Source organism: Vipera berus, assembly GCF_964194415.1.
Source record: "Vipera berus genome assembly, chromosome: 3".
In the NCBI taxonomy this organism is placed as follows: domain Eukaryota; kingdom Metazoa; phylum Chordata; class Lepidosauria; order Squamata; family Viperidae; genus Vipera; species Vipera berus.
Window position 1 is genome coordinate 28,844,455 of NC_138204.1, and position 25,820 is coordinate 28,870,274.

The window sequence follows — 25,820 nt, forward strand, 5'->3', positions numbered from 1 at the left end:
TAGGGTGACTCTTGAAGCAATAGGAATCTGAAAAATATCATTTTCCTTTAAATGAATAGTAGATGAGAAGTGTATGCTTGCATTCTGGTCAGGTCCAAGGTACTTCCATTTTCACTGTGTGCACAGCCCTATATATATTATGCTAGCCATAGATATTCCAGACATATTCTTTATGTATAACTCTAGGTGAAGGATATTGTTCCTTCTTAAATGCTTCATAAAGAAACAATCTGATGTCCTTTCATATTCTGTCATTTGCAGGAAACCAAAATAAATTGTGTCCGGCTAGCCACGAAAGGTATGTTCAACATCTCTTTCTCCTCTCTTTAAATTATAGAAACAAATTTCTTCAGTGATATAAAGTACAAGCACTTTAAGATGATCTTTAAGATGCCCCTGGATCTTTCTTTCTTTTGTTACCAGAGAATAATTGCAAGCAAGGCTGTTTTTCTAAATATATGTAGTTATTGTCATTTACACAATACCATAAAGTGGAATATCCATATGTTGATTTAAACCAGAAAAGCCATTGTGGGTTTTTTTTTCAGTACACTGATGATACCCAACTTTTTCTTTCCACCCCGACCCAACCCAGTGATGCCCTCACTGTGATGTCCCGTTGCCTGGAGGCAGTCCGGGTTTGGATGGGGAGAAACAGGCTTCATCTCAATCCTGACAAGACTGAGTGGCTGTTCATACTGGCATCTCGGGCTGACCAGCCTTCTCCATCATTAACAATAGGGGATGAGGTATTACCCCCCGTTGATAGGGCTCACAACTTGGGAGTCCTCCTGGATTCATGGCTTAGTTTGGAAGATCAAATAGGAGCCGTGACCAGGGGGGCTTTTGCCTAGATTCACCTGGTGCACCAGTTGCGTCCCTATCTGGACCCAGATGCTCTATGTACAGTCACTCATGCGCTCGTGACCTCCCGGTTAGACTACTGCAATGCCCTCTACATGGGGCTGCCCTTGAGGACCACCCGAAGGCTTCAACTGGTGCAGAATTCAGCCAAGCGAGTTTTGATGGGAGCTTCCCGATACTCCCGTGTAACACCTCTTCTCCGTGAGCTGCATTGGCTTCCGGTTGCCCTCCGGGTGAGATTCAAGGTGCTGGTAATGACCTCTAAAGCCCTAAATGGCTTGGGTCTGGACTATCTAAGGGAACACCTGCTGCCGGCATCATCTTCCCATTGTCCTGTGTGCCCCCACAGGGAGGGCCTTCTCAGGGTACCGCTGGTTAATGAATGCCGGCGGGTTATTCCCAGGGGAAGGGCGTTCTCTGTGGGTGCGACTGCCCTATGGAACCAACTACCCACAGAACTTAGGACTGCCCCTGACCTTTGCTCATTTCGCCGGGACCTGAAAACTTGGCTCTTCGATCTGTTTGGTCCAGACTGTGGGATTGTTAATTTAACTGGGTTTTAGATTTACTCTTGGGGCTTGAATTTAATTTAATTGTTTTAATTGTTTTTAATTTTTTGTATTCATGGTTTTAACTGCCCTGTAAACCGCCCTGAGTCCTACGGGAATAGGGAGGTATACAAATCCAATAAAATAAAATAAAATAAATAAATAAAAAGATCTCTTTCATCTACTTACTTCCTCTACTTTCTTTCAAATAATTCTTATGCTTTTAAGAATACCATGCTCCAGGCAGAGCTTTCAGTTTTGATAATGATATGGAAGTGATAATCAAGCTGGTAAATAGAATTCAAAAGAGAGTGCATGCCTTGATTTCCAATGAGAGTGTTTTCACAATATCTAAAAGTTCAGTGTTGATTTGTACAAGTTCTGCTGATATGTCTCCAGGGTCCTTGACAAGAATGACTTCAAATTAATGGTAATTTAAGATGAGAAATCAAACCATTGGCCACATACTAATGTCTAGCTTAATCTAAACAGAATAGTGGTGCTTTGTTAAAATAAATTTGACACCCCTCAATCTAAATGACAGAGATGTGATTCCTGTGGAAAGGCATGAATCAAGCAGGTAGCTTTGCCAGCAAAGGTGTCAATAGAACAATTTATTTGTAACAAAAACCGAAAGCAGAGTATTCCTGTCTGCCAAATCTCTTTCCTCAGTAAAAATGCCCTTGAATATAGTTGCAGAAATGTGGAAAATGTGTGCATTTTAAAACTGTATTACAATCAGTTTAATATAGACATTTCCCCCCAAAAAATTTCATTTTGGTGCCAAGCTGAATAATAGAATTATTATTGTTCAATTTATGTCAATGCCTATTTTCTCATGTTATGGTTTTATTTTTCCTGTAGCTTCTATTGCAATTTTATGTGAAATCTAATGATCACTGTCAAGATGTAAAATTCACTGAATATTAGCACAGTATTTAAATATTCGGGGAAACCTCTTCTTACTGTACAACAATTAAGGAGTAAGAGTAAGAAGTAGCTATCTCTATATTTAGTGATTTAAAACAATGTTCCTGAAATAACAAAACTGTTATCAGTGGTGCCATGAATATCTTCACTGGTCTCTTACTTTAGAGGAAATAACTAGAGCATTTTAAGCCAATAAAAGAGTTCATCATAACATTTAAACTTTATTCGAACAAGCCGGCCTGGCCTGATGGGGGATGGGTTGGGATTTTACTGTTGTTTTTAATATATCTATTTATTGTTTTAGCTTGGGCATTGTGTTTAATTCTTTTTTTTAACTTTTGTATCTTTGTATTTTTATATGTTTGCCCTGTTCACTGCCCTGAGTCCTTCGGGAGAAGGGCGGTATATAAATAATTATTATTATTATTATTATTATTATTATTATTATTATTATTATTATTATTATTATTATTATTATTATTATTATTATTATTATTATTATTATTATTATTATTATTAAGTTAGCCTTTTCCTACACAATATATTTTTCATATTGACAACAAAATTTATTGGCTTTTCTTCAATGGCTATAATTACATCAAAGGGTTGGCTTGGCAACCCCAATTCCATTCTCTGTTTCCATGATCCTGACTTTGTTTTGTCTTTACATCATGATTTACCCAGACTGTTTTTGATATCACAGAATACTAACTAGCCACAAAATGAAAAAAGTCAGAACAATTCATTATTATACTGATAGCTGTTTCCATCAGCAAAAGTTATCTTCTACTGAAGTTCACAACCATGAAATGTCTTCATGATACAAACTAAGGCATAATACATTTGTTTAGTTCCAACTTAAAACAGTGGGATTTGTCAAATCAGATTTGTGGTTTAGCGGTATGTGTGAACCCAGCCACTATGACTCATTCAGCATACCTTGGTTAAATCAAAGCATTGATAAACCTGTGATGATCCCAGAGTTTAATCATTGGATCACATCTGAATGTAATATTCCTATGTATTATATCTCCTGCTTAAAAAGGAAAGGAACTGGTAAAAGTCTTGAAACATTAATGCAGAAATATCTGTCTGAAAACCATACAGTGTAACAGCAATGAAAGGAAGTTTTTCTGCAACTGTCATGAAATTAAAGAATTACATTAAAATGACATCAAAAATATTTTTAAAAAGTGACTCATATTAAATTGGAGCCAGAGGGGGGAAAATATTAATTCTTCAGATTTGTCATCCAAAGGCCTTCCCTACTAATTGACAAAAAACCCCCTAAGGGTAGTAAAAGAAGAAAGATATTTTCAATGTGATCGAAAAGGACCTTGTATGCTTTCTTTGTTGTAGTGTCTGCCCTTTGGAGCAGCATTACCCCATAGATTTTTAGACTGCCCCAATTATGCAATGTTTCAGATTATCTCTGAAAGGTTGACCTCCATATAAACTACAACTATTTTTATGCAGGTTCCTAGCTTATGTGGAAGTCAGTGAACTGTACTTGTGAAGACTTTCAATCTATGGGTAATGATGCTAAACATGTAGCAGGAATCTCTTGAGTTGTATCCGTGGAGATGCAGTTTGCATGGAGTAAAACATTTGAATAGAAATTAAGACAAAAAAGTTTGAGATGCAGTCATGTGAACATAGGAAGGGGACAGTTGTTGAAACTTTGACACAGGGTTTTAAGTACCTCCAGGGAGATTGGTCATAACTTCAAAAAGTCACTAAGTAACTGATCATAAGTTGATGACTACTTTTACCTTGGGACACTGCAACTATCATAAATACACACTGGTTATCAAGTGCTCAAATTTTGATCACATGACCATGGGAATGCTGTGATGGTCATAATGAGCAATGAGATACCTCTCTCAACCCAACCCACCTCACAGAAAGTTGTGGGGAAAATAGGAGGAGGAAGGTATGTTTGTCGCCTTGAGTTATTTATAAAAATAATAAAGTTGGGATACAAATAAATAAAATAAGTGTGAGGATCAGTCATAAATCACTTTTATCACCATCATGGTAACTTTGGTTGCTAAATAAATGGACTACTTGTGGTTTTTGCATATTCTGCTCTCTTCTGACGTAGTGAAGGATTAGCAACTTCTTCCCATTTATAATGCACTTGACCAAAAACTGCTTTCAAAGGAGGTCTATTCTTTCTCTCATTTCTTTCTTTGTATGCTCTACCATTCCTGAATAACCTGGGAAACTATCTGGTCTTACTGTAAAGTCTTGTAGTCTTCATGTATGAGATAGCATTTCCAATTTTAACCAACATTAATTACAAGTGGCTCCAAAATGAAATATTAGAAACTTGTGTAAAGTTTCAAGACATATTATATTACACTTAGTGACAAGAGTATCTACCATAAAACAATGAATCAGTGAACACCTAGAGGCAAAGAAAGTCATCACCAAAAGCCAACATGGTTATGTCAAAAACATATCATGCCAGACAAATCTTATTGCATTCTTTGACCAAGTGACAAAATTAGTGGACCAGAGGAATTCTGTGGATATAATTTACTTGGACTCCAGTAAGGCATTTGATAAAGTAGACCACAACCTACTACTGGATAAGATAAAAAAATGTGGGTTAGACAGTATCACCACCAGATGGATTCATAACTGGCTGACCAACTGCACTGAAAGTGTAGTCCTCGATGGAACTGCATCTACATGGAGAGAAGTATGCAGTGGTATACCCCAAGTGTCTGTTTTGTGCCCAGTATTCTTAAACATCTTCATCAATGATTTCGGTGAGGGATAGATGGGGAACTTATCAAATTTTCAGAGGACACCAAGCTGGCTGGAATAGCCAACACCCCAGAAGATAGGCTTAAGATACATTAGGATCTTGACGGACTTGAACATTGGGCACTATCTAACAAAAAGAAATTCAGTGGTGAAAAAAAGTAAGGTTCTACATTTAGGAAAGAAAAACCTAATGCAGTTATAGTATAAGTGGTACCTCACTCAATAGTAATAACTGTGAGAGGGATCTCAGAGTCCCAGGGGACAATCACTTAAATATGAGCCAACAGTGTGCTGCAGCTGCCAAAAACAGCCAACACAGTTCTAGGCTGCATTAACAGAGGGATAGAATCAAGATCACGTGAACTGTTAATACCAATTTATAATGCCTTGGTAAGGCCACAATTGGAATTGTGCATCCAGTTTTGGTCAACACAATATAAAAAAGATGTTGAGACTCTAGACAGAGTGCAGAGAAGAGCAACAAAAATGATCAGGGGACTGGAGGCTAAAAATATAAAGAATGGTTGCTGGAATTGGATATGTCTAGTTTAATAAAAAGAAGGACTAGAGGTGACATGATAGCAGTGTTCCAATATCTCAGGGGCTGCCACAAAGAAGAGGGAGCCAAGCTATTCTCCAAAGCACCTGAAAGCAGGACAAGAAGCAATGGATGGAAACTAATCAAAGAGAGAAGCAACCTAGAACTAAGGAGAAATTTCCTGACAGTTAGAACAATTAATCAGTAGAACAACTTGCCTGCAGAAGTTGTGAATGCTCCAACACTGGAAGAAGAAGATTGGACAATCATTTGTCTGAAATGGTTAGGGTTTCCTGTCTAAGCAGGGGGACTGGACTAGAAGACCACCAGAGTCCCTTCCAACTCTGTTATTCTAATTCTAAAAAACCCCATAATAATTGCTAAAGAATGTATAAATCGAATCAAAATTAATTCTTTTTCATTTCAGGAGTTTGGGTGAAACAAAAGATGAAATTTCCTAACCTGAAATTAAATAAGGTGGGCTGAGCTGAAACAATTTCAAGAGGGGGGGAAAGAAAGAAAGGTGATATTTAATATCAGCGTCTGAAAGGTAACTTGTTACCTTACCAATTTCCATTTTGTCAGTGTAGGACTCTTTCAAATAATCTTAATCAAATAATCTGCAAGCAAGATGAATTCATTCTGATTTTTTTTTAAAGTATGCTTGCGGGTTTCCCATTGTACAATGCAATCCCTGTTTAATTTAGAAGGAAACTGGCTAACAGGAGTTTTTGCCATTAGAAAACATTGATAAAGAAATTAATTCTTTTTTCCATAATCATTTGGAAATCAACTCATGACTGCTTATCCCCAAACCCAACTATTCACCCAATGAAAAAAAAATGGGGGATGGATATTTTGGTGAGGCCTTGAATAAAGCAAGAATTGTTTCCTAAATCACTCCAAAGGTTAGTGACCACAACTGAGACTGGAAACTCTCTTGTTAAGGCAAGGAGTTGTCAGTAAAGGCACAACTGTGCTTATAATCTTACTTTAGCTTTCCTTTGCTTTACAGACCTGTGAAGATCATTAATGAGAGGATTGGTTCTAAAGTTACTTTTTCATCACCGTCATAATTGCAAACAATCACTAAATGAGGCAGTTGTACCCTTTATGTATACGTGTGTACTTATAAATTTAAACAAACATCTAAATAATTTTCTTCTCAGTATATGCCTCTGATATTTATATGCAATAGATCCTGTTTTATTTCAAACAATGAATTTCCTGAATTTATTATAATGTTTAGTATATTAGAAACTTACATGCATACAATATGATTAATCTACTCATCTGCACTACTGCGCTACTCTACATATCACTCAAATTAATATAAAACTGCTATCTTCCTTTTTTTTCTTTACTAGTAGTACAATCTGTTTTGTGCCTTTAGTCTTTTTCATACTTGAACTTGTATCCATGACAAACTAGTTATGTTTAAATGAGAAAGAAGTGGGACTTTATCCAGAATAAAAGAAAAAACAAACAGTGAACATGTTTATCAACCTTAATGTGCATCATTAGTAAAACAAGCATTCCTTTCAAATAAGATAATAATTAAGCCTCAATTTATTTCTTCTCTGCCACAGAATTTAATTGAAAAAAAATCTGTTGTTGCATCCTTAGTTTCTTTAATGACATCCTGTAAATTCTATATACTTTAATCTGGTATGGGTTTCTTTTTTTTTCTTGTAAATTGATTTTTTTCCCTGTTCTCCCGGAACAATATCTGTTAGCATTAATACTTTATTTGTGAAAATTGCATTATCTTGTGAATGGTATATAATTGACTCATGAAATGAAGAACATATTTCATTAATTCTAATTGAAACATAGGCAGAGGGCTCATAAATGGTTCTTTATCTCATATATAATTATATATATTAAAATTTTGAGTGCAAATTTTTAGGATTAAAATGCGATTTTCTGAAATGCCACATTTTTATTTTTATTTCCTTTTTTTCTTTTCTCTCTCATGCATGCTGCCTGGAAACTGTTTTTCTTGTTCTTAGCAGTAATAGGTAGGCAACAGGTGACCACCCGAAACCCACCCAGCCTCATGAGCACAGGTGATTATCAGTACAGGAAAGGAACTGTCATAAAAAATGCAAACATTTTGACAGTTACTGGATTGTTAAGTCATTTGTCTGCATGTTGAAACAAGTATGCTCTCATTTCTCATTCTCATTTGTTTAATAGCATATTTCTTAGTAATTTTACACTCTGCCAGCATAAGTGCAGTTTGAATATTCGCAGATAGCAGTTAAACAATACCTTTATTCAGAATGACACTCCATTGCCATGCTAGCCTTAAAGTTTCAGATGTAATACTGGGAGCTAGTGATCTTTGGATTGTTTGTATGGATATTTTAATTGTAGCAGTACTTCTTTTTTTTTAAAAAAAAAATTGAGAATCAAAAAAGGATGTTGGAAAAAATCAAGTCAAAAATAAAAAAACAGAATAGTATTAAATATCTTTTCAAATGAGTTGACATGATAAAAATATTTAACTAGTCAGAAAACAAGCAGTTTAATTTTTAAGTTGACATACACAGCATGTTTAATATGGCTTCATGAACTTTATCAAAATTTCAACTAATCCATGCACATAGAAGATAAGGATACAGTGTTTTTCAACAAAATGGAAACCAAGGAAGACTAAAATTATATATAATAAAATATATATAATTTTAGTCTTCCTTGCTTTCCATTTTATGGAAAACACTGTATCCTTATCTTACCTTGCATAGTGGCTGATTAAACATGGCTTTGTTTTAGAATTTTGCTTTAAGTCATAATGCCTACATTCTCTTAAGATAAGCATACAAAGATGAGCTTTGTTCAGTTAAATAAACAGAGTTAGCTTAAGTTTGCTATCTTTAAAGTGGTTCCAAGCACCAATATATTTTAGTGTCCAGTTAATGAAAGCAAGCAAGCAAGTTATGTTAGCATTGTTTTATTCCAAATATAAGGATGTAGAAGGTCTATACTACATTCCCATTATTGACATCTTCAAGAATCAACACTCAGTTTCACTTTGTTTGACTCTCCTCATAATACAGGAGGATGTTATGTTTTCATTCCTCTTTCTGAAAAAAAGGAATATATGCAGCTGAATAACACGAAGTCAAGAAAGGGTTGTAGTATATTTGTCATTTATTCATATTAAGGAGAGTATTTTGTTTGGTAGACTTGAAAATCATGAAAAATTTCTTTATCACATTTTCCCAGTATGTTGAACCTTTGAGGAATTGCATGAACAGTAAACTACAGTAGATCCACTGAATTCCAGGGACAAGCTAATAAAGCCAATATATACTAATCCAGTGAAAATATGGGCAAAATTTATCTTTCTGTTTTCCTTCAATATTCAATGTAACATGATTAGGATTATAGTACCTGTAGTAATATCACAATATTATTTGTAGTTGCATAGAATATGAGGACAGGTTTGGTGTAATAGTTACGGTACCACACTCCAAAATAGTAGAATCATGATTTCTACTCCAGCCTTAATCATTAACCCAGCTGGTTGACTTTGAGTCAGTCATGCCTTCTCAGCCCTAGGAAGAAGTCAAAATCAAATCACTTTCAAAAAGATTGCTAAGAAAATCACAGGGATTTGTCTAGGCAGTTTTTAGAAATAAAGACTGATATGAAGATAACCTAATCAAAATCAGAATTATGACTATTATTATGTCTTCTTATGACTATAATTTGGTTGCTTGTATCTTACAATTTATATTGTTTTATTTAGTATTCTAGTATGATTTATGTTGTTTGCTTATTTAGTATCCTATGATTATCACTAAGTGTTGTATTATGATTTATGATGAATATATTTTTATGATGATTATGATCATGATTTACCACTTGTTGCTTGTATGTACACTGAGAGCTTATGCACTGGAAACAAATTCTCTCTTTGTGTCCAGTCACACTTGTCCAATAAATAATTCTATTCTATTCTATTCTGTGATAAAGAAACTGTCAGATAGGAACATGGAAGAAAAACAGCTATCCCCCCCCCCCCCGGAAACTTGGAAGAATTTAGCATCTGACAATTACTAAGTAGCAGTCCAGATTTGGAGTTGGAAGGCGATGTGCTACTATACTATTTGTCTTTGGGTAGATTTTTAATGTTTCTTCTTGCTCTGCTCCTAAAAGCATTTGTTGTAAAATAGAAAAAGAACAGTAAATAGGACATCCGTGAATCTCTCTGAGTGCACATTGAGGTAAAGCAGCATCAGACATCAGCACAACTTGTAATTTGCTAATGGCAATATGTATAGGGAATAATTGCCTCTAGAACAAAAGAAAGCCAGATTTACCCACTCCTCAATATATGAATAGCTTTATAACATCAACACTGTTCTTTTGAGTAATATTTAATTTACTAGGACTTGTTATTTTGTATTATTAAAGCAATTATATTATTTGCAAAATATTCTACTTTTATCTAGGTCAAATCTATTATTTGCTGTTGGTCTTTTCATTTACTTGGGCATTATTCATTTGACAAGTTCCTTCTTTGTTCTATTTTCATACAGTCTCTCATACCCTTCTTCTTAGGGTAGATTGATAAATATTGTCTTTGCATAATCACTCCAAAATATATACTGAAATGTAGGTTTCTTTCATACCATGATCAATTGTGGAAACAACAATAGTTATATTCAGAATAATAAATACTTAAAATTTACATGCTTGTTCAGTTTATAAGAGAACCTTTTTAATAAAGACTAATCATGATTTTTTAAAAAAATGTTCTTGAGGTGCATTTTGCTAGTGTGCTTATTAGCTTAATATAATTACAGTTATTGTTAGAAAATTTTAGAAGGAAAATCAATGACATTAAGGCTAATTCTATGTGGACAATTGTTTTTCTGTTCCACTACTATCCTAGACATACATAGACACAGAAATAAAATGGAAGTAATTCATTCATAATCATTGAACTGAAACTTTTCTTAATATTAAGTTTCTGTTATATGTATTTAAAAAACATTTGAAACAATCACCAGAAGATTCAGAAATGGCAAACACTTTACATGAATATATTTGAAGATGACCCAGACAGTATTTCACTTATTATATAACGTAGGACAAAAGAAAAGGGTAGTTTGCAATCACTTATCCAGAATGGCTATACATTTCATAAGGCTTTATTCAGTTGATTGTCACCTGTATGAAGAAATGAAAAGGCATTTCAATGATGGAATATTACACTGTGATTTTTGAGAAACAAAAACTGTTTCAACGGAACAATATAAAGCACCATTTTCAATTATCCTTGGTTATTTCAAAAAGTTATGATTAATATATTATAGCTATCCAGTGTCGGGCCGAGCACGCCCGACATTCGGACGGGCCGCGGGGTGGCTCACCAGACTGCCAGGCTCCCGCAGAGCACCCCGTCAGGCCCCGAAGCCTCCCGCCGGCGCCCGTCATCTCCCGGAGGGCCAGGACGGCATTCGGCCCTCCCCAGCACTCCGGTAACCGGAACAACCCACCAGGCCCCAAAGCCTCCCGCCGTCGCCCGTCGTCTCCTGGAGGGCCGGGTCAGCACACGGCCCTCCCCAGCGACCCGGTAACCGCCCGGAGCAACTTACCAGGCCGCAGGGTCGTTCGCAGGTATCCTCGCCTCCTCGCTATGCTGCCGGGTTCCGGAAACGGCTGGCCACGCCCACGCTACTCCGACGGATCGGGGAATGGGCCAGCGAGAAGAACGGCGCAGCAGCGGGCCGCCCGCCAGCTGGGGAGGCCGCGGACCAGCCAGCCGGGTTCCAGAGGCTGCTTACAGGCCGGGAAGGGGCCGTACGAAGAACTAGGCGGTGGCTGCCCAGCGCCCGAGCCGCAGGGCAAGAATGGGTGCCTGGGTGGGTCAGGGGGTGACGGAGACAACCGGTGGGCCGGGAAGGGGTTGAGCGAGCAGCTCGCGGCGACCTGGGGTGGTGGGGGGAAAGAAGAGTCTAGGCAGAGCTCTGGGGGAAAAGAGGGAGGTTTAGGCTGGGGGGTAACTTACCGGCTGCATTGGTGGTGGGACGGGAGCCAAGAGGAGGGAACCATGGGAGGCGGGGTTAAGTAGGGTGGGGGCGTGGTGGTGTAATTAAGGGTGTGGTGGTGGGAGTTAGCCTTGCCGGTTATTTAACAGCGTTGACTGTGCTGTAAAGTCAACGCTGACTTCATTTGTCTTTGAGCGAATGTTTATGCGGATAATAAACACGGCTTAGAAGAACCAGCTCCCGTTCCGGTGTCAATCTTTGGGTGACTCGTCGGACGGGGCCTGAAAGTAAGTCAGCGTTCCTTTTTCTTACTTTGCGGGGAGCTCTTTCCTCAGAGGTTTGCTATGGCAGAAGGCACGGAGGATGCTGCACCACTGGCTGAGGGGCAGGAGGAAGCTGGAGCTGCGGCTGGGCTCTTGGAGTCGGTGGAGGTGGGGGAGGAGGCGTTGCCCTCGGTGCGGCGGAAGGAAAAACCCCCTCCACTCGAAGGCTCTGGTCCGGGGCCTCAGGAGGCTGCAGTGCGGAGTCGCAGCAGCGATCGGTGGACGTATTCTGATGGGGATCATCGAGGACTCGGCCAAGGCTTGATGAACCGGCCTAAAGGTGCGTCTACTGAGTGGAGGGAGCGGTGTTTCGTGGAGGACAGCGGTGAAGAATGGAGTTACTCCACCGTTCCGGGCAACCGTACTATGGAGGTTCTCAGAGAGCGGTTCGGGGAAGTGAGGGGTCGGGAGCCTGGGCTTTGGTCTGTTCCAGATGAGTCTGACCAGGGGCAGTAGTCCCTCCCAGGTGGCCTTGCTCGGCGGTCTAGCCCACCCCGCTTTCGTATGGACAGCCCAAGGTACCAGGGATCAGCTCGCCAGCCTGAGGTTCCCAGAGGTCCCGGGGTTTCGGCTCCCACTATGGCGGTACCAAACGGCACGATTCCCTGGGACAGCGTAACCGGAAGACCAAGACAGCAGCCGTTACGACCAGATGGGGGGGTTCCAGCCCAGGGGATGCCGCTGGGTCCTTGGGGTCAAGGGCTGGCGTGGGGTCCTCCGCCCCTGACCGTGGTCTATGATGGTCATCCAGACCGCCTGGCAATGTTTTTGGGGCAGGTGATTAATCACATGGACCAATACGGCCCGGCCTATACGTCCCAGTGGGCGATGGTAGTGGCTGTCACAGCGTGTCTACAAGGAGAGGCTGCGGCCTGGGCGGCTGACCTATACGGCGATCATGCCCGTGAGCTCGGGGACCTTGGTCTTTTCCTGGAGGCTTTACGGGCCCGTTTTGAGGATATCTCACGGGTGCTCCGTGCCGAGGCCGAAGTGTTGGATCTGCGCCAACAAGGAAGACCGGCAGTACGTTACGTTGGGGAGTTCCGGAAGGTGGCCGGGAGGCTACGGTCATGGCCTGAACGCCTTCTTGTGCACCACTTTAAGGCTGGACTGGATAGTGCTTTGCGACGAGCTTGTGTGGTAAGAGGGGTTCCGGCCCGTCTGCAGGACTGGTTCCGGGTGGCTATTGAGCTGGACATTGGCTTGCAGGATACTCGAGGAAGGTCTGAGGGGATGACCGGGGCCCGGCGGCCGGCCGAAAGGGTGAAGGTGGAGGAGCGGCCCGGCCTGCCGGTGGCCAAGGCCAACCCTGTACCACCACCACGTCCTGGTATTAGGTGTTTCCGATGTGACCAGCCGGGTCACCGGGCGGCTGAATGCCCGCTCCCGCCAGCCCGGATGGTTCCTCCAGCAACTTCGACACGGGCTTTGCCTGCTAGGAAGACCTCGGAGCGGTCCCGAACTGCTTATCAAGCCGCTGATGACAGCCGTCGGGACACGACACCTCCTTTGGCAACCGGGCCCGTAACTACCCAGACCGCGCTGACGGAAGACCTTGAGGATCTGGAGCTGGAGGATGATCCGATGGTAAGCGCTCCGGTGTGCCCTTTTGTGTTCCCCGTGGTGTTGGTGAGCCCCGTGTCTGGGCAAAGGCGGGCGGTTAGGGCTTTGGTCGATTCGGGGAGCACCCGGTGTCTAATCAACCGGAAAACAGTGGCTGCAGTGGGTATCCGGTTGCAACGACTGGTAACCCCTCTGCGTTTCCAACAAGTGGATGGGTCGCTCCTTGGGGGGGCTCCTATCACCCACGTCACCGAACCTGTCCGGCTGGAATTGGGGGCCCACTGGGAAGTTTTGCGTTTTGTTGTGGTGCCCTCTATGACTGAAGCTCTTATTCTGGGCCTTACGTGGCTTGATAAATGGGGCCCCACGATTTGGTGGGAGGGGGGTAGTCGTCATCTTCGGGTGGGTCTGGGGCCTGAGCCCCCTCTCCACCATTCCTTCCTGGGGCCGGAGGACACGGGGACGCGGGAGAAGGTTTGCGGGGTCACGGATGATTCGAAGGTGCATGTACCCCGGGACTACTCGGATTTAATGGACGTCTTCGATGAGCGGGAGTGCGATTCGTTACCACCCCATCGGCTGACGGATTGTGCTATTGAGTTCGAACCTGGGGCCAGACTACCTAAGCCCCGTATGTACGCCATGTCTCCAAAAGAGATGCAGGAGTTACGGCGGTACATAGATAAGAACTTGGAAAGAGGATTTATTCAACCAGCACGATCCCGGGTGGCGGCGCCAGTTCTTTTTCGTGAAAAGAAGGATGGGGGCTTGCGCTTGTGTGTGGACTACCGGGGGGTTAATGCGGTGTGCGTGGAGCACCTTTATCCCCTTCCTTTGATGAAGGACATGCTGGCCCATTTGGCGACAGGCCGGGTATTCACCAAGTTGGACCTCAGGGAAGCCTATTACCGGGTGAGGATCAAAGCCGGGGACGAATGGAAGACCGCGTTTAATTGTCCTCTTGGCAGTTTTCAGTTCCGAGTGATGCCATTTGGCCTACAGGGAGCTCCCGCTGTGTTCATGCAATTGATCAATCAGGTCCTGCATGAGTTCCTGTATCGGGGTGTTTTGGTATACTTGGACGACATCCTGATTTACTCGGACACATTGGAGGAGCATGTGCTTCTTGTGCGGCAGGTGTTGTCAAGACTGCTGGAAGCGCAGCTCTATGTTAAACTGTCCAAGTGTGAGTTCCATAAGGCCCAGCTGGACTACCTTGGGTATCGTATATCGGCGGCGGGGGTGGAGATGGACCCTAAAAAGGTACAAGCCATTCAACAGTGGCAGGCTCCGCAGACTCGGCGACAGTTGCAAAGTTTCCTTGGCTTTGCCAACTTTTATAGACAATTCATCCCACGTTTCGCAGCTATCGCCCTGCCGTTAACAGATCTACTGCGCACACGACAGTTGAAGACACGCCCGCGTCTGGGGTTGAAATTGGAGTGGTCCACCGCGTGTCAGCGGGCGTTCGAGGAACTGAAGTCCCTCTTTGCTAAAGAGCCCGTTTTGAGACATCCCGACCCCAAGCTGGCTTATGTCGTACAGGCGGATGCGAGCGATGTTGCTCTTGGGGCCGTCCTCCTTCAGCGGAACAGTGCCGGGGTCCTGCAGCCGTGTGCTTATGCCTCTAAGAAACTGACTCCCACTGAACGGGCCTGGGCGGTGTGGGAGAAGGAGGCTTATGCGGTCCGTTGGGCTTTGGAAACCTGGCGACATCTTCTGGAGGGGGCCTCCCGTCCGTTCGAACTGTGGACGGACCATAAAAACCTGGAAGCCCTACAAACCCCTCGTCGCTTGTCGCCTAAACATGTCCGATGGGCCTTATACTTCCGTCGCTTCCGTTTTGTGCTGAAGTATGTGCCGGGGGGTCGGAACTTTCTGGCAGATGCCTTGTCACGCATGCCTCAGTTTGACAGCAAGAGGGAGGAGGTGGTGCAGGCACTCATCCCGACACTGGCAACTGAGGGGATTGGTTCGGAGAGTGCTAGACAGGTATCGGAGGAGAATTTGAACCAGGCCATCCAAAGGACCTTGCAGGAGGATGCCTGGTTGCGGAGTAATCCGGGACTATTAACTATGCGGGACGGTTTAGCGTGGCATGGAACACGACTGTATGTACCCGAAACCGTGCGGCCACGCGTTCTGCATGGGTGTCACGACGCCAAACAGGCGGGACATTTCAGGTTTGTGAAAACCTTACATCTGGCACGTCGTCAATTCTGGTGGCCTCGCATGAAGAGTGACATCGAGCAGTACGTACGGCGTTGCCATATTTGTGCCACTACAAAGCCCCAAGTTGGGAAGCCTTTGGGGTTGTTGCAACAGGTGGCTGACCCAACCCGGCCTTGGCAGGACATCGCCATGGACTTCGTTGTGGACCTCCCAGAGAGTAAGGGTCACACCGTTATCTGGACGATAGTTGACCTGTTTTCTAAACAGGCACACTTTGTCCCGTGTAAGGGGTTACCATCAGCCCGTCGCTTAGCTTGGTTGTTCCTCACGCAAGTATACCGACTGCATGGAGTGTCGCGGCGTGTGATTTCGGATAGAGGGGTGCAATTCACAGCCCGGTTTTGGAGAGAGTTCCTGCGTCATATCGGCTCGTCCCAGGGATTGAGTACCGCCTATCATCCCAGCACCAACGGGGCCGCAGAACGAGCCAACGCTGCTGTTGAACGTTATTTACGGAGCTATGTTTCTTTCCGGCAGACGAACTGGGTAGACCTGTTAGCGCTTGCTGAAGTCGCATACAATAACGCAGTTCACAGTAGTACTGGCTTCTCTCCATATCGGGTGGTCACTGGTCACGAGTTCGTTCCCTTCAGTGAATGCCCTCAGGAAGAGGCGTCTCCGTGCTCACCGCTTGACTGGATGCGTCAAATCACGGCTGCCTGGGGGGCGGCGAAGGAAGCGTTGGATCGGTCCGCCGCGGCGACCAAAGCACAGGCGGACAAAAAACGAAAACCCTTTGCTACACCGCGGGTGGGGGACCTGGTTTACTTGTCCACCAAGTATTTACGGTTACAGGTCCCGTGCCGTAAGCTAGGACCCAAATACCTCGGGCCGTTCCGGGTGGTGCAGGTGGTAAACCCGGTAACGGTGCGGCTGCGGTTGCCTAAGTTTTTGGGTAAGGTCCACCCGGTGTTCCATAGTAGCCTGCTGAAACCTGCTCCAGCGGCTACCGCGGCAGCAGGGGAGGGGGGTCCCGGACCGGTTCACGCCGACCAATATGAGGTGCAGGAGGTCTTGGACTCCAGAGTGCGGAGGGGCGCCCTACAATATCTCCTTCGGTGGAAGGGGTACCCGGTGGAGGAGGCAACGTGGGTGTCGCGGGAAGATGTCCATGCTCCACGTTTGATCCGGGCGTTCCACCGAGCCCACCCTGGCAGGCCGGGGGGTGGGGGTCATGGGGGTGTGTGCACAGTGAATGATGCTATAACCCTGTTCTCTACATCTGCAGGAGGACCCTTGGTAGGGGGGGCGGCATGTCGGGCCGAGCACGCCCGACATTCGGACGGGCCGCGGGGTGGCTCACCAGACTGCCAGGCTCCCGCAGAGCACCCCGTCAGGCCCCGAAGCCTCCCGCCGGCGCCCGTCATCTCCCGGAGGGCCAGGACGGCATTCGGCCCTCCCCAGCACTCCGGTAACCGGAACAACCCACCAGGCCCCAAAGCCTCCCGCCGTCGCCCGTCGTCTCCTGGAGGGCCGGGTCAGCACATGGCCCTCCCCAGCGACCCGGTAACCGCCCGGAGCAACTTACCAGGCCGCAGGGTCGTTCGCAGGCATCCTCGCCTCCTCGCTATGCTGCCGGGTTCCGGAAACGGCTGGCCACGCCCACGCTACTCCGACGGATCGGGGAATGGGCCAGCGAGAAGAACGGCGCAGCAGCGGGCCGCCCGCCAGCTGGGGAGGCCGCGGACCAGCCAGCCGGGTTCCAGAGGCTGCTTACAGGCCGGGAAGGGGCCGTACGAAGAACTAGGCGGTGGCTGCCCAGCGCCCGAGCCGCAGGGCAAGAATGGGTGCCTGGGTGGGTCAGGGGGTGACGGAGACAACCGGTGGGCCGGGAAGGGGTTGAGCGAGCAGCTCGCGGCGACCTGGGGTGGTGGGGGGAAAGAAGAGTCTAGGCAGAGCTCTGGGGGAAAAGAGGGAGGTTTAGGCTGGGGGGTAACTTACCGGCTGCATTGGTGGTGGGACGGGAGCCAAGAGGAGGGAACCATGGGAGGCGGGGTTAAGTAGGGTGGGGGCGTGGTGGTGTAATTAAGGGTGTGGTGGTGGGAGTTAGCCTTGCCGGTTATTTAACAGCGTTGACTGTGCTGTAAAGTCAACGCTGACTTCATTTGTCTTTGAGCGAATGTTTATGCGGATAATAAACACGGCTTAGAAGAACCAGCTCCCGTTCCGGTGTCAATCTTTGGGTGACTCGTCGGACGGGGCCTGAAATCCAGTATCCTTAAAGCTAAGCTTCCAAATTCATGATAAGATACTCCTATTAATAAACCATCCCCAGCTTTCTTGAGTACTTATCTGATTCTGCTATTATCATCCTTAATATGTCACATTTCTTTTTTTTTTTCATACATTTGCTAAAGAATATATGCAATATAATAAACTTTTAATAATAACACTTGGAAAATACTGTTCTTGGAGAAAGAAATTTTATTTACACCAGTCATGAGCCTTATGTGAGCACTTTTGGAAAATATGGAATAATTTTGTGATCAGAAAACAGTCACACAGAATCAGAACCTCCTTGTCTTGTCTTTTCCATGCCATCATTTTGTTTTCCAAGTGAGAAAAGAATCCAATTTAAATTTATTAAACTAACAACATGGTTAAGGGGGAGCTCACAATGATAGCTCTGTGTTTTCACTTCACAGTAGCAAAGAAATCTGTGTGGTAAACTGTTTTGATCTTTAACTATAGCTTATTCTTTTTAGAAATTTCCCTGTCCACTTAGCAGGATTTGAGAAGGATCAGGTAGTATTTCATTTCACTGTGCATCTACAAATTCCTTCTCTGCTTTGTATATTTATTAGATATTTTTAGACAGGATATGTAAAATAAACATTTTCCACTTGAATTGGTAGAGTGGAATGTGATTCTGTACAAATAAAATGTTATAGAGAGAAGACAGTTCCAGGTATTATGAATTTTTTATCCAGATAGACTAGATTATGTCCAATAACAGAAAGAATATATGTCATTATATCATGAAAATTTCCTACTGTAAAATTGTTCTTCATTTTAAACAATTTCCTAATATTAAATGGAATTTGATTGGTTGCAATTTAAGTCCATTTTCCTGTGATTTGATTTTAGAAATGTTGAAAAATAGGTCAGATCTTGATCAACCTTATAGTGACATATTTGAAAAATTTTGTTGCACCAAGGCTAAGCATCTTTAGTTCCCCTAATCTCACAATAAAATTTGCTCAAGATGGCAAGTCTATGAATACCAGATGAAAAAGAAAGATTATTTCCCATCACCCAGAAACTATAATTCCATTATTGCAATTTGGCAATAGCAATACACTTAGACTTATATACCATTCTATTGTGCTTTACAGCATTATCTGAGTGTTTTGCAATGTCAGCATATTACCCCCCAACAATCTGGCCTTCATTTTACCAACCTTGGAAAGATGGAAGGTTGAGCCAGTCAGGCATTCTAACCACTGCCTTCTAACCACTGCACCACCACAGCTTTTTGTAGTTAATTATTATTCCAGTAATTTTATTAACAAGCCAAGAATCCTTCATGAATATGTCCTAGGATAATTTTGCAGGATCCAATCTGGGTTAGTCACCGGGACGAGAGGTTTGGGCTTGGGCTTGACAACATAAGGCAGACATGTCAAACTCGTGATGTCATGTGACATCGCACAATGTATCGGCACAGTTTTGCCATTGCTAGCAATGGGGTGGGCGTGGTTTCTGCGTGACACATCCGGCCTGCGGGCCAGCAGTTCGACACCCCTGGAGTAAGGAAATAACAGACAATTGCGAGCCATCAACCTACCATTCAAACAACAGAAGGCACCACATAAATAGGACTCATTGAATAGCCCAAAACACTTATTCCAGCAGAGAGAAGTTCCCTGAGGATAGGTTCCAGCATGAGTCCAAAAGTTTGGAAGAGTCCTCTTGTCCCAATGACCAACCCAGATTGGATCTTGCAAGAATCCTTCATTTTTTCAAATACCTAGCAATTTGATCTCTTTTCCTTAAAGGAATAATATCACATCCATGTTAATTTGTTATTTTCAAGCCATTTCATAGACTTATTGAAATCATTTTAACATAATATCTGTTTTTAGCATATAAGTTGTCCCTCTCATTTTTTTCAACTGTAACATTAATAAACATTCAGAATTAGAGAACATAGAATTTATTTTTATGACATGCCATTCAATATCTCATTTCAGTTTGATAAAGTAACTTTCCTTAACTATAACATTTGAACCAATTAATATCAGATAATTATATAATTACCAGCTTCCAAGACTAAATATCAATAGAAACAATTCCATCAAAATGGAATGAAACCAATGAATGTATCAGAATAAATCAAATAACTGCGTTCTGAATACAAATGTTATTTTATTGGTTTTCAGCAGCCTGGCTTTGGAAAGCTATTTGCTCCTGAGATGTAGATTCCAAAAGATCATAGTAGCATTATCTCCATCAATCTTATTCTACAACAATAATTGTCTGAGATAATTTGGACAGAAATCACTGGGCCCAAATTTAATTATTAATAAAACATATTTGTTGTATTTTATTTATATTAACACACACACACAGACACAGACACAGACACACAGACACAGACACAAAGACACACAGACACAGACACAGAGACACAGACACACACAGACACACACAGACACACACACAGACACACACAGACACACAGACACACAGACACACAGACACAGACACAGACACAGACACAGACACAGACACAGACACAGACACACACACACACACACACACACACACATATATATATATATATATATATATATATATATATATATATATATATATATATATATATATATATATATATATATATATATATATATATATATATACAGAGAGAGATTGAGAGAGATTTATACAATATGCACATAAACACAAACACATGCACATATATTCAGGAGATGAAAAGGTATAGTATCTCAGGAGAAAAGATACAAACAAGTTTGAAGATCCCTTATTATTGTAAAAAAAACAACCTAGCAGGGTGGATTAAAACAGGTGACCTCAACCTTTTGGCACTGGGGTGCACATTTGGAATGCTGAGTATGTGCTGTTGGTACATTTACAAAAAAGTTATGGGAGGAGCTTGGTCATTTACAAAATGGCTGCCATAGGGGACACAATTAATTGTGAAGCATTGATTAATGGAATTCTATTTGTCATCATTCCTAGCATTCCTTCTGCAGAATATTCACTACTATTCTTGATGAATTATGTTTTTTTCTAGATGGAGTTGCATGCTTCCAAGCCAAAAAAAATGGTTGTAATTGTTTCTAAATACAGATATTTAGAAATAAATGTAAGGCTTGAGGCTTGCACTTTTCTTTGTAGCATGCAGCCCGTGCAGATACTGTTTAATTAAAAGTGTTTTTAATGTGGGAAAACTCATATGGGAAAGTGGCTGGTACCAAAGGAGGTATCTATGGGACAATAAATTGGTGAACCCAGATTTGATGAGAATCATGCACTGAATTAGTAGCAGAAATATATATATATATATCCCCTTCATGGATTACTGCTTGTCGTGGCGAAGGGGCTTGCGTAATTCAATGAAGCTATGAGCTATGCCATGCAGGGCCACCCAAGAAAGAAAGGTCATAGCAGAGAGTTCTGACAAAACGTGATCCACTGGAGAAGGAAATGGCAAACCACTCCAGTATCTTTGCCATGAAAACCCTATGGACAGTACCAAAAGGCAAAACGATATGACGCTGGAAGATGAGCCCCTCAGGTCGGAAGGCGTCCAATATGCTACTGGGGAAGAGCAGAGGGCTAGTACTAGTAGCGCCAGAAAGAATGAAGAGACTGGGCCAAAGCCGAAAGGACGCTCAGCTGTGGATATGTCTGGTGGTGAAAGGAAAGTCCGATGCTGTAAAGATTTTTTCTCCATAGGAACCTGGAATGTAAGATCCATGAATCAAGGAAAGCTGGACGTGGTCAAACAAGAGATGACAAGACTAAACATTGACATATTAGGTATCAGCGAACTAAAATGGACAGGAATGGGTGAATTTAATTCAGATGACCATCAGGTATACTACTGCGGGCAAGAATCCCTCAGAAGAAATTGAGTAGCCTTCATAGTCAATAAAAAAATAGGAAAAACAACACTGGGATACAATCCTCAAAATGACAGAATGATCTCAGTTCGAATCCAAGGCAAACCATTCAATATCATAGTAGTCCAAGTCTATGCCCCAACCACCGGTGCTGAAGAGGATGAAATTGACCGGTTCTATGAAGCCCTACAGCACCTTATAGAACTAACACCAAAAATGATGTCCTTATCAGCATGGGGGATTGGAATGCTAAAGTAGGAAGCCAAAAGATAACTGGAATAACAGGCAAGTTTGGCCTTGGAGTACAAAATGAAGCAGGGCACAGGCTGATAGAATTTTGTCAAGAGAATACGATGGTCATAGCAAACACTCTTTTCCAACAACCCAAGAGATGGCTTTACACATGGACATCACCAGACGGTCAACACAGAAATCAGATTGACTATATGCTCTGCAGCCAAAGATGGAGAAGCTCTATACAGTCAGTAAAAACAAGACCAGGAGCTGACTGTGGCTCAGACCATGAGCTTCTTGTTGCAAAGTTTAGGCTTAAATTAAAGAAAGTAGGGAAAAGCGCTAGGCCAGTCAGGTATGAATTAAATCATATCCCTGTTGAATATACAGTAGAGGTGACAAATAGATTTAAGGAATTAGATCTGATAGACAGAGTGCCTGAAGAACTATGGACAGAGGTTCGCAACATTGTACAACAGGTAGCAACCAAAACCATCCCAAAGAAAAAGAAATGTAAGAAAGCAAAATGGCTGTCTGAGGAAGCTTTGCAAATAGCTGAGGAAAGGAGGGAAGCGAAAGGCAAGGGAGAAAAAGAAAGATATGCCCAATTAATTACAGAATTCCAAAGAATAGCTAGAAGAGATAAGAATGCCTACTTAAATGAACAATGCAAAGAAATAGAAGAAAACAATAGAATAGGGAGGACCAGAGATCTTTTCAAGAAAATTGGAGAGATGAAAGGAACGTTTCATGCAAAAATGGGCATGATAAAGGACCAAAATGGCAGAGACCTAACAGAGGCAGAAGAGTTTAAGAAGAGGTGGCAAAATTACACAGAAGAACTATACAAGAATGAGCTTAACGTCCCTGATAATCACATTGAGGTGGTCACTGACCTCGAGCCAGACATCCTAGAATGTGAAGTGAAGTGGGCCTTAGAAAAACTGAGCAACAACAAAGCTAGTGGAGGTGACAGTATTCCAGCTGAGCTATTCAAAATCTTAAAACACGATGCAGTAAAAGTGCTACACTCAATTTGCCAGCAAATTTGGAAAACTCAACAGTGGCCACAGGATTGGAAAAGATCAGTTTACATTCCAATTCCAAAGAAAGGCAGTGCCAAAGAATGTTCAAACTATCAAACCATTGCACTCATTTCACATGCTAGTAAAGTTATGCTTAAAATCCTACAAGCTAGACTCCAGCAGTATGTGGAGAACTACCAGAAGTACAGGCAGGATTTCAAAGAGGCAGAGGAACTAGAGATCAAATTGCTAACATACGCTGGATCATGGAGAAAGCTAGAGAGTTCCAGAAAAACATCTACTTCTGCTTCATTGACTATGCTAAAGCCTTTGATTGTGTGGATCATAACAAACTGTGGCAAGTCCTTAAAGAGATGGGGATACCAGACCATCTTATTTGTCTCTTGAGAAATCTATATGCGGGCCAAGAAGGAACAGTGAGAACTGGACACGGAACTACTGATTGGTTCAAAATTGGGAAAGGAGTCCGGCAAGGCTGCATACTGTCGCCTTGCTTATTTAACTTATATGCAGAGCACATCTTGAGAAAGGCAGGGCTAGATGAATCAAAAGTTGGAATTAAGATTGCCGGAAGAAAAATCAACAACCTAAGATATGCAGATGATACCACTCTAATGGCAGAAAGTGAAGAAGAACTAAAGAGCCTCTTGTTGCAGGTGAAGAAGGAGAGTGCAAAACTTGGGTTGAAACTAAACATTAAGAAAACCAAGATCATGGCATCTGGCCCTCTCAATTCCTGGCAAATAGATGGGGAAGAAATGGAGGTAGTGACAGATTTTATTTTCCTGGGCTCCAAGATCACTGCAGATGGGGACTGTAGCCAAGAAATTAAAAGACGCTTGCTCCTTGGGAGGAAAGCCATGGCAAATCTAGACAGCACACTAAAAAGCAGAGACATCACCATGTCAACAAAAATCCGTATAGTCAAGGCTATGGTCTTCCCAGTTGCAATGTATGGCAGTGAAAGCTGGACCATAAGAAAGGCTGAGTGCCAAAGAATTGAAGCCTTTGAACTATGGTGCTGGAGAAGACTCCTGCGAGTTCCTTGGACTGCAAGGCGATCAAATCGGTCAGTCCTAGAGGAGATCAACCCTGACTGCTCTTTAGAAGGCCAGATCCTGAAGCTAAAACTCAAGTACTTTGGCCACCTAATGAGAAGGAAGGACTCACTGGAGAAGAGCCTATGCTGGGAAAGATCGAGGGCAATAGAAGAAGGGGACGACAGAGAATGAGGTGGCTGGATGGAGTCACTGAAGCAGTAGGCGTGAGCTTAAATGGACTCCAGAAGATGGTAGAGGACAGGAAGGCCTGGAGGAATGTTGTCCATAGGGTCGCGATGGGTCGGACACGACTTCGCAGCTAACAACAACAACAACATATATATATATATATATATATATATATATATATATATATATATATATATATATATATATATATATATATATATATATATATATATATATATATGTCTCTGTGTGTGTGTGTGTTATATGTTAACTATTAGATTACCTTGCTAGGCCCCAAACATGGGGCAAATCTTTATTTCCTGTTTTCAGCCTTATCTCAAAGGCCATCGAACAGGCTGTAGTCACACCGGACAGTTCATATATTTGTGTAAATTACTAACAAAGAATTAAGGGAGGCTGAGATGCATTTCTGACTCATTAGTCTTCATCAGTCAGTCATACCCTTCTGAGATTCGAACCTGGGCTGATTGCACATTAGGCATATATATATATGTTTTCTGAGGTTTTCGCAAGTGTTTATATGTGGATCTTCGGTCATTCGGGTTTTTCCCCACGTAGAACTAAAGGTGTAGGTGCAACGTTTCGACGGAATCCCATCCGTCATCATCAGGCTGGAGGCTTCAGCTTCCTTCTTCTGGGAGAAGCATGTGGTAGTGGCTGTTTGTTCCTCTTTTTTAAACTGCCAGAGGGGGTGTGTTCTGTGGGTGGAGGTGTGCTCTAATTGGGTGGGGGATTAAGTGTGTTCTGATTGGGTGGGAGTGTGTTTTGAATGGTGGGTGTGTTCTGATTGGGTGGGGGTGTGTTTTGAGTGGATGGGCTGGTCTCAGCTGCCAGCCTTAGACCTGAGCTGGTGAGTTGTGCTGCTTTTGTTTGGCTTCGTGTTTGTGGTGGTGCCATGTTTTTATAGTGGGTGTCAGTTTGCTTATTGTGTAGTTTGGAGAGGTTTAAAGTGGCTGATGTTGCAGCTGTAGTTAGGTTTCTGTTTTGTGGTTGTGCCTCGTTATCATTGTGGGTTCGGATTTGCTTTTTGAATGGTTGTGTGGTGGTGATGTCATGTGATGTTATCATGAGTTTGGGTCTGGTATCATTCTTGGTGGTTGGGACTCGTCTGTCAATCAAGGCGGGTTTCCAAATGGCTGGTAGGTGAGAGGTATCATCTCGTTTGTTCATGCTGTGGGGGCGTTTTTCTATCTCAATGGCTTCTCTGATTATTCTGTTGTTAAAATGTTCAATTTTGGCGATAGTTTTGGTTTTTTAAAAATCAATTTCATGTCCCGTGGCTTCAAAGTGTTGGACCAGGGATGAAGTTTGTTCTCCCTTTCTGAGTGAGTTTTTGTGCTCTTCAATGCGTGCACTTATTCTTCTGTTGGTCTGTCCGATGTATGTGGTGGGGCAGGTGGTGCATGGGATTTCGTATACT

The 25,820-nt window shown here is 42.8% G+C and overlaps 1 protein-coding gene across 1 annotated transcript in view; it reads left to right on the forward strand.

The window, feature by feature from the left end:
- The window catches only part of PTPRT (protein tyrosine phosphatase receptor type T), a gene marked incomplete at both ends in the record, with an annotated part of 698,891 nt that overhangs the window by 559,474 nt on the left and 113,597 nt on the right, over nucleotides 1–25,820 (forward strand). Inside the window, one exon of the mRNA XM_081322609.1 lies at nucleotides 262–298. Within this exon, the coding sequence (XP_081178735.1) occupies nucleotides 262–298 (37 nt within the window). The remainder of the gene's footprint in view (nucleotides 1–261; nucleotides 299–25,820) is intronic.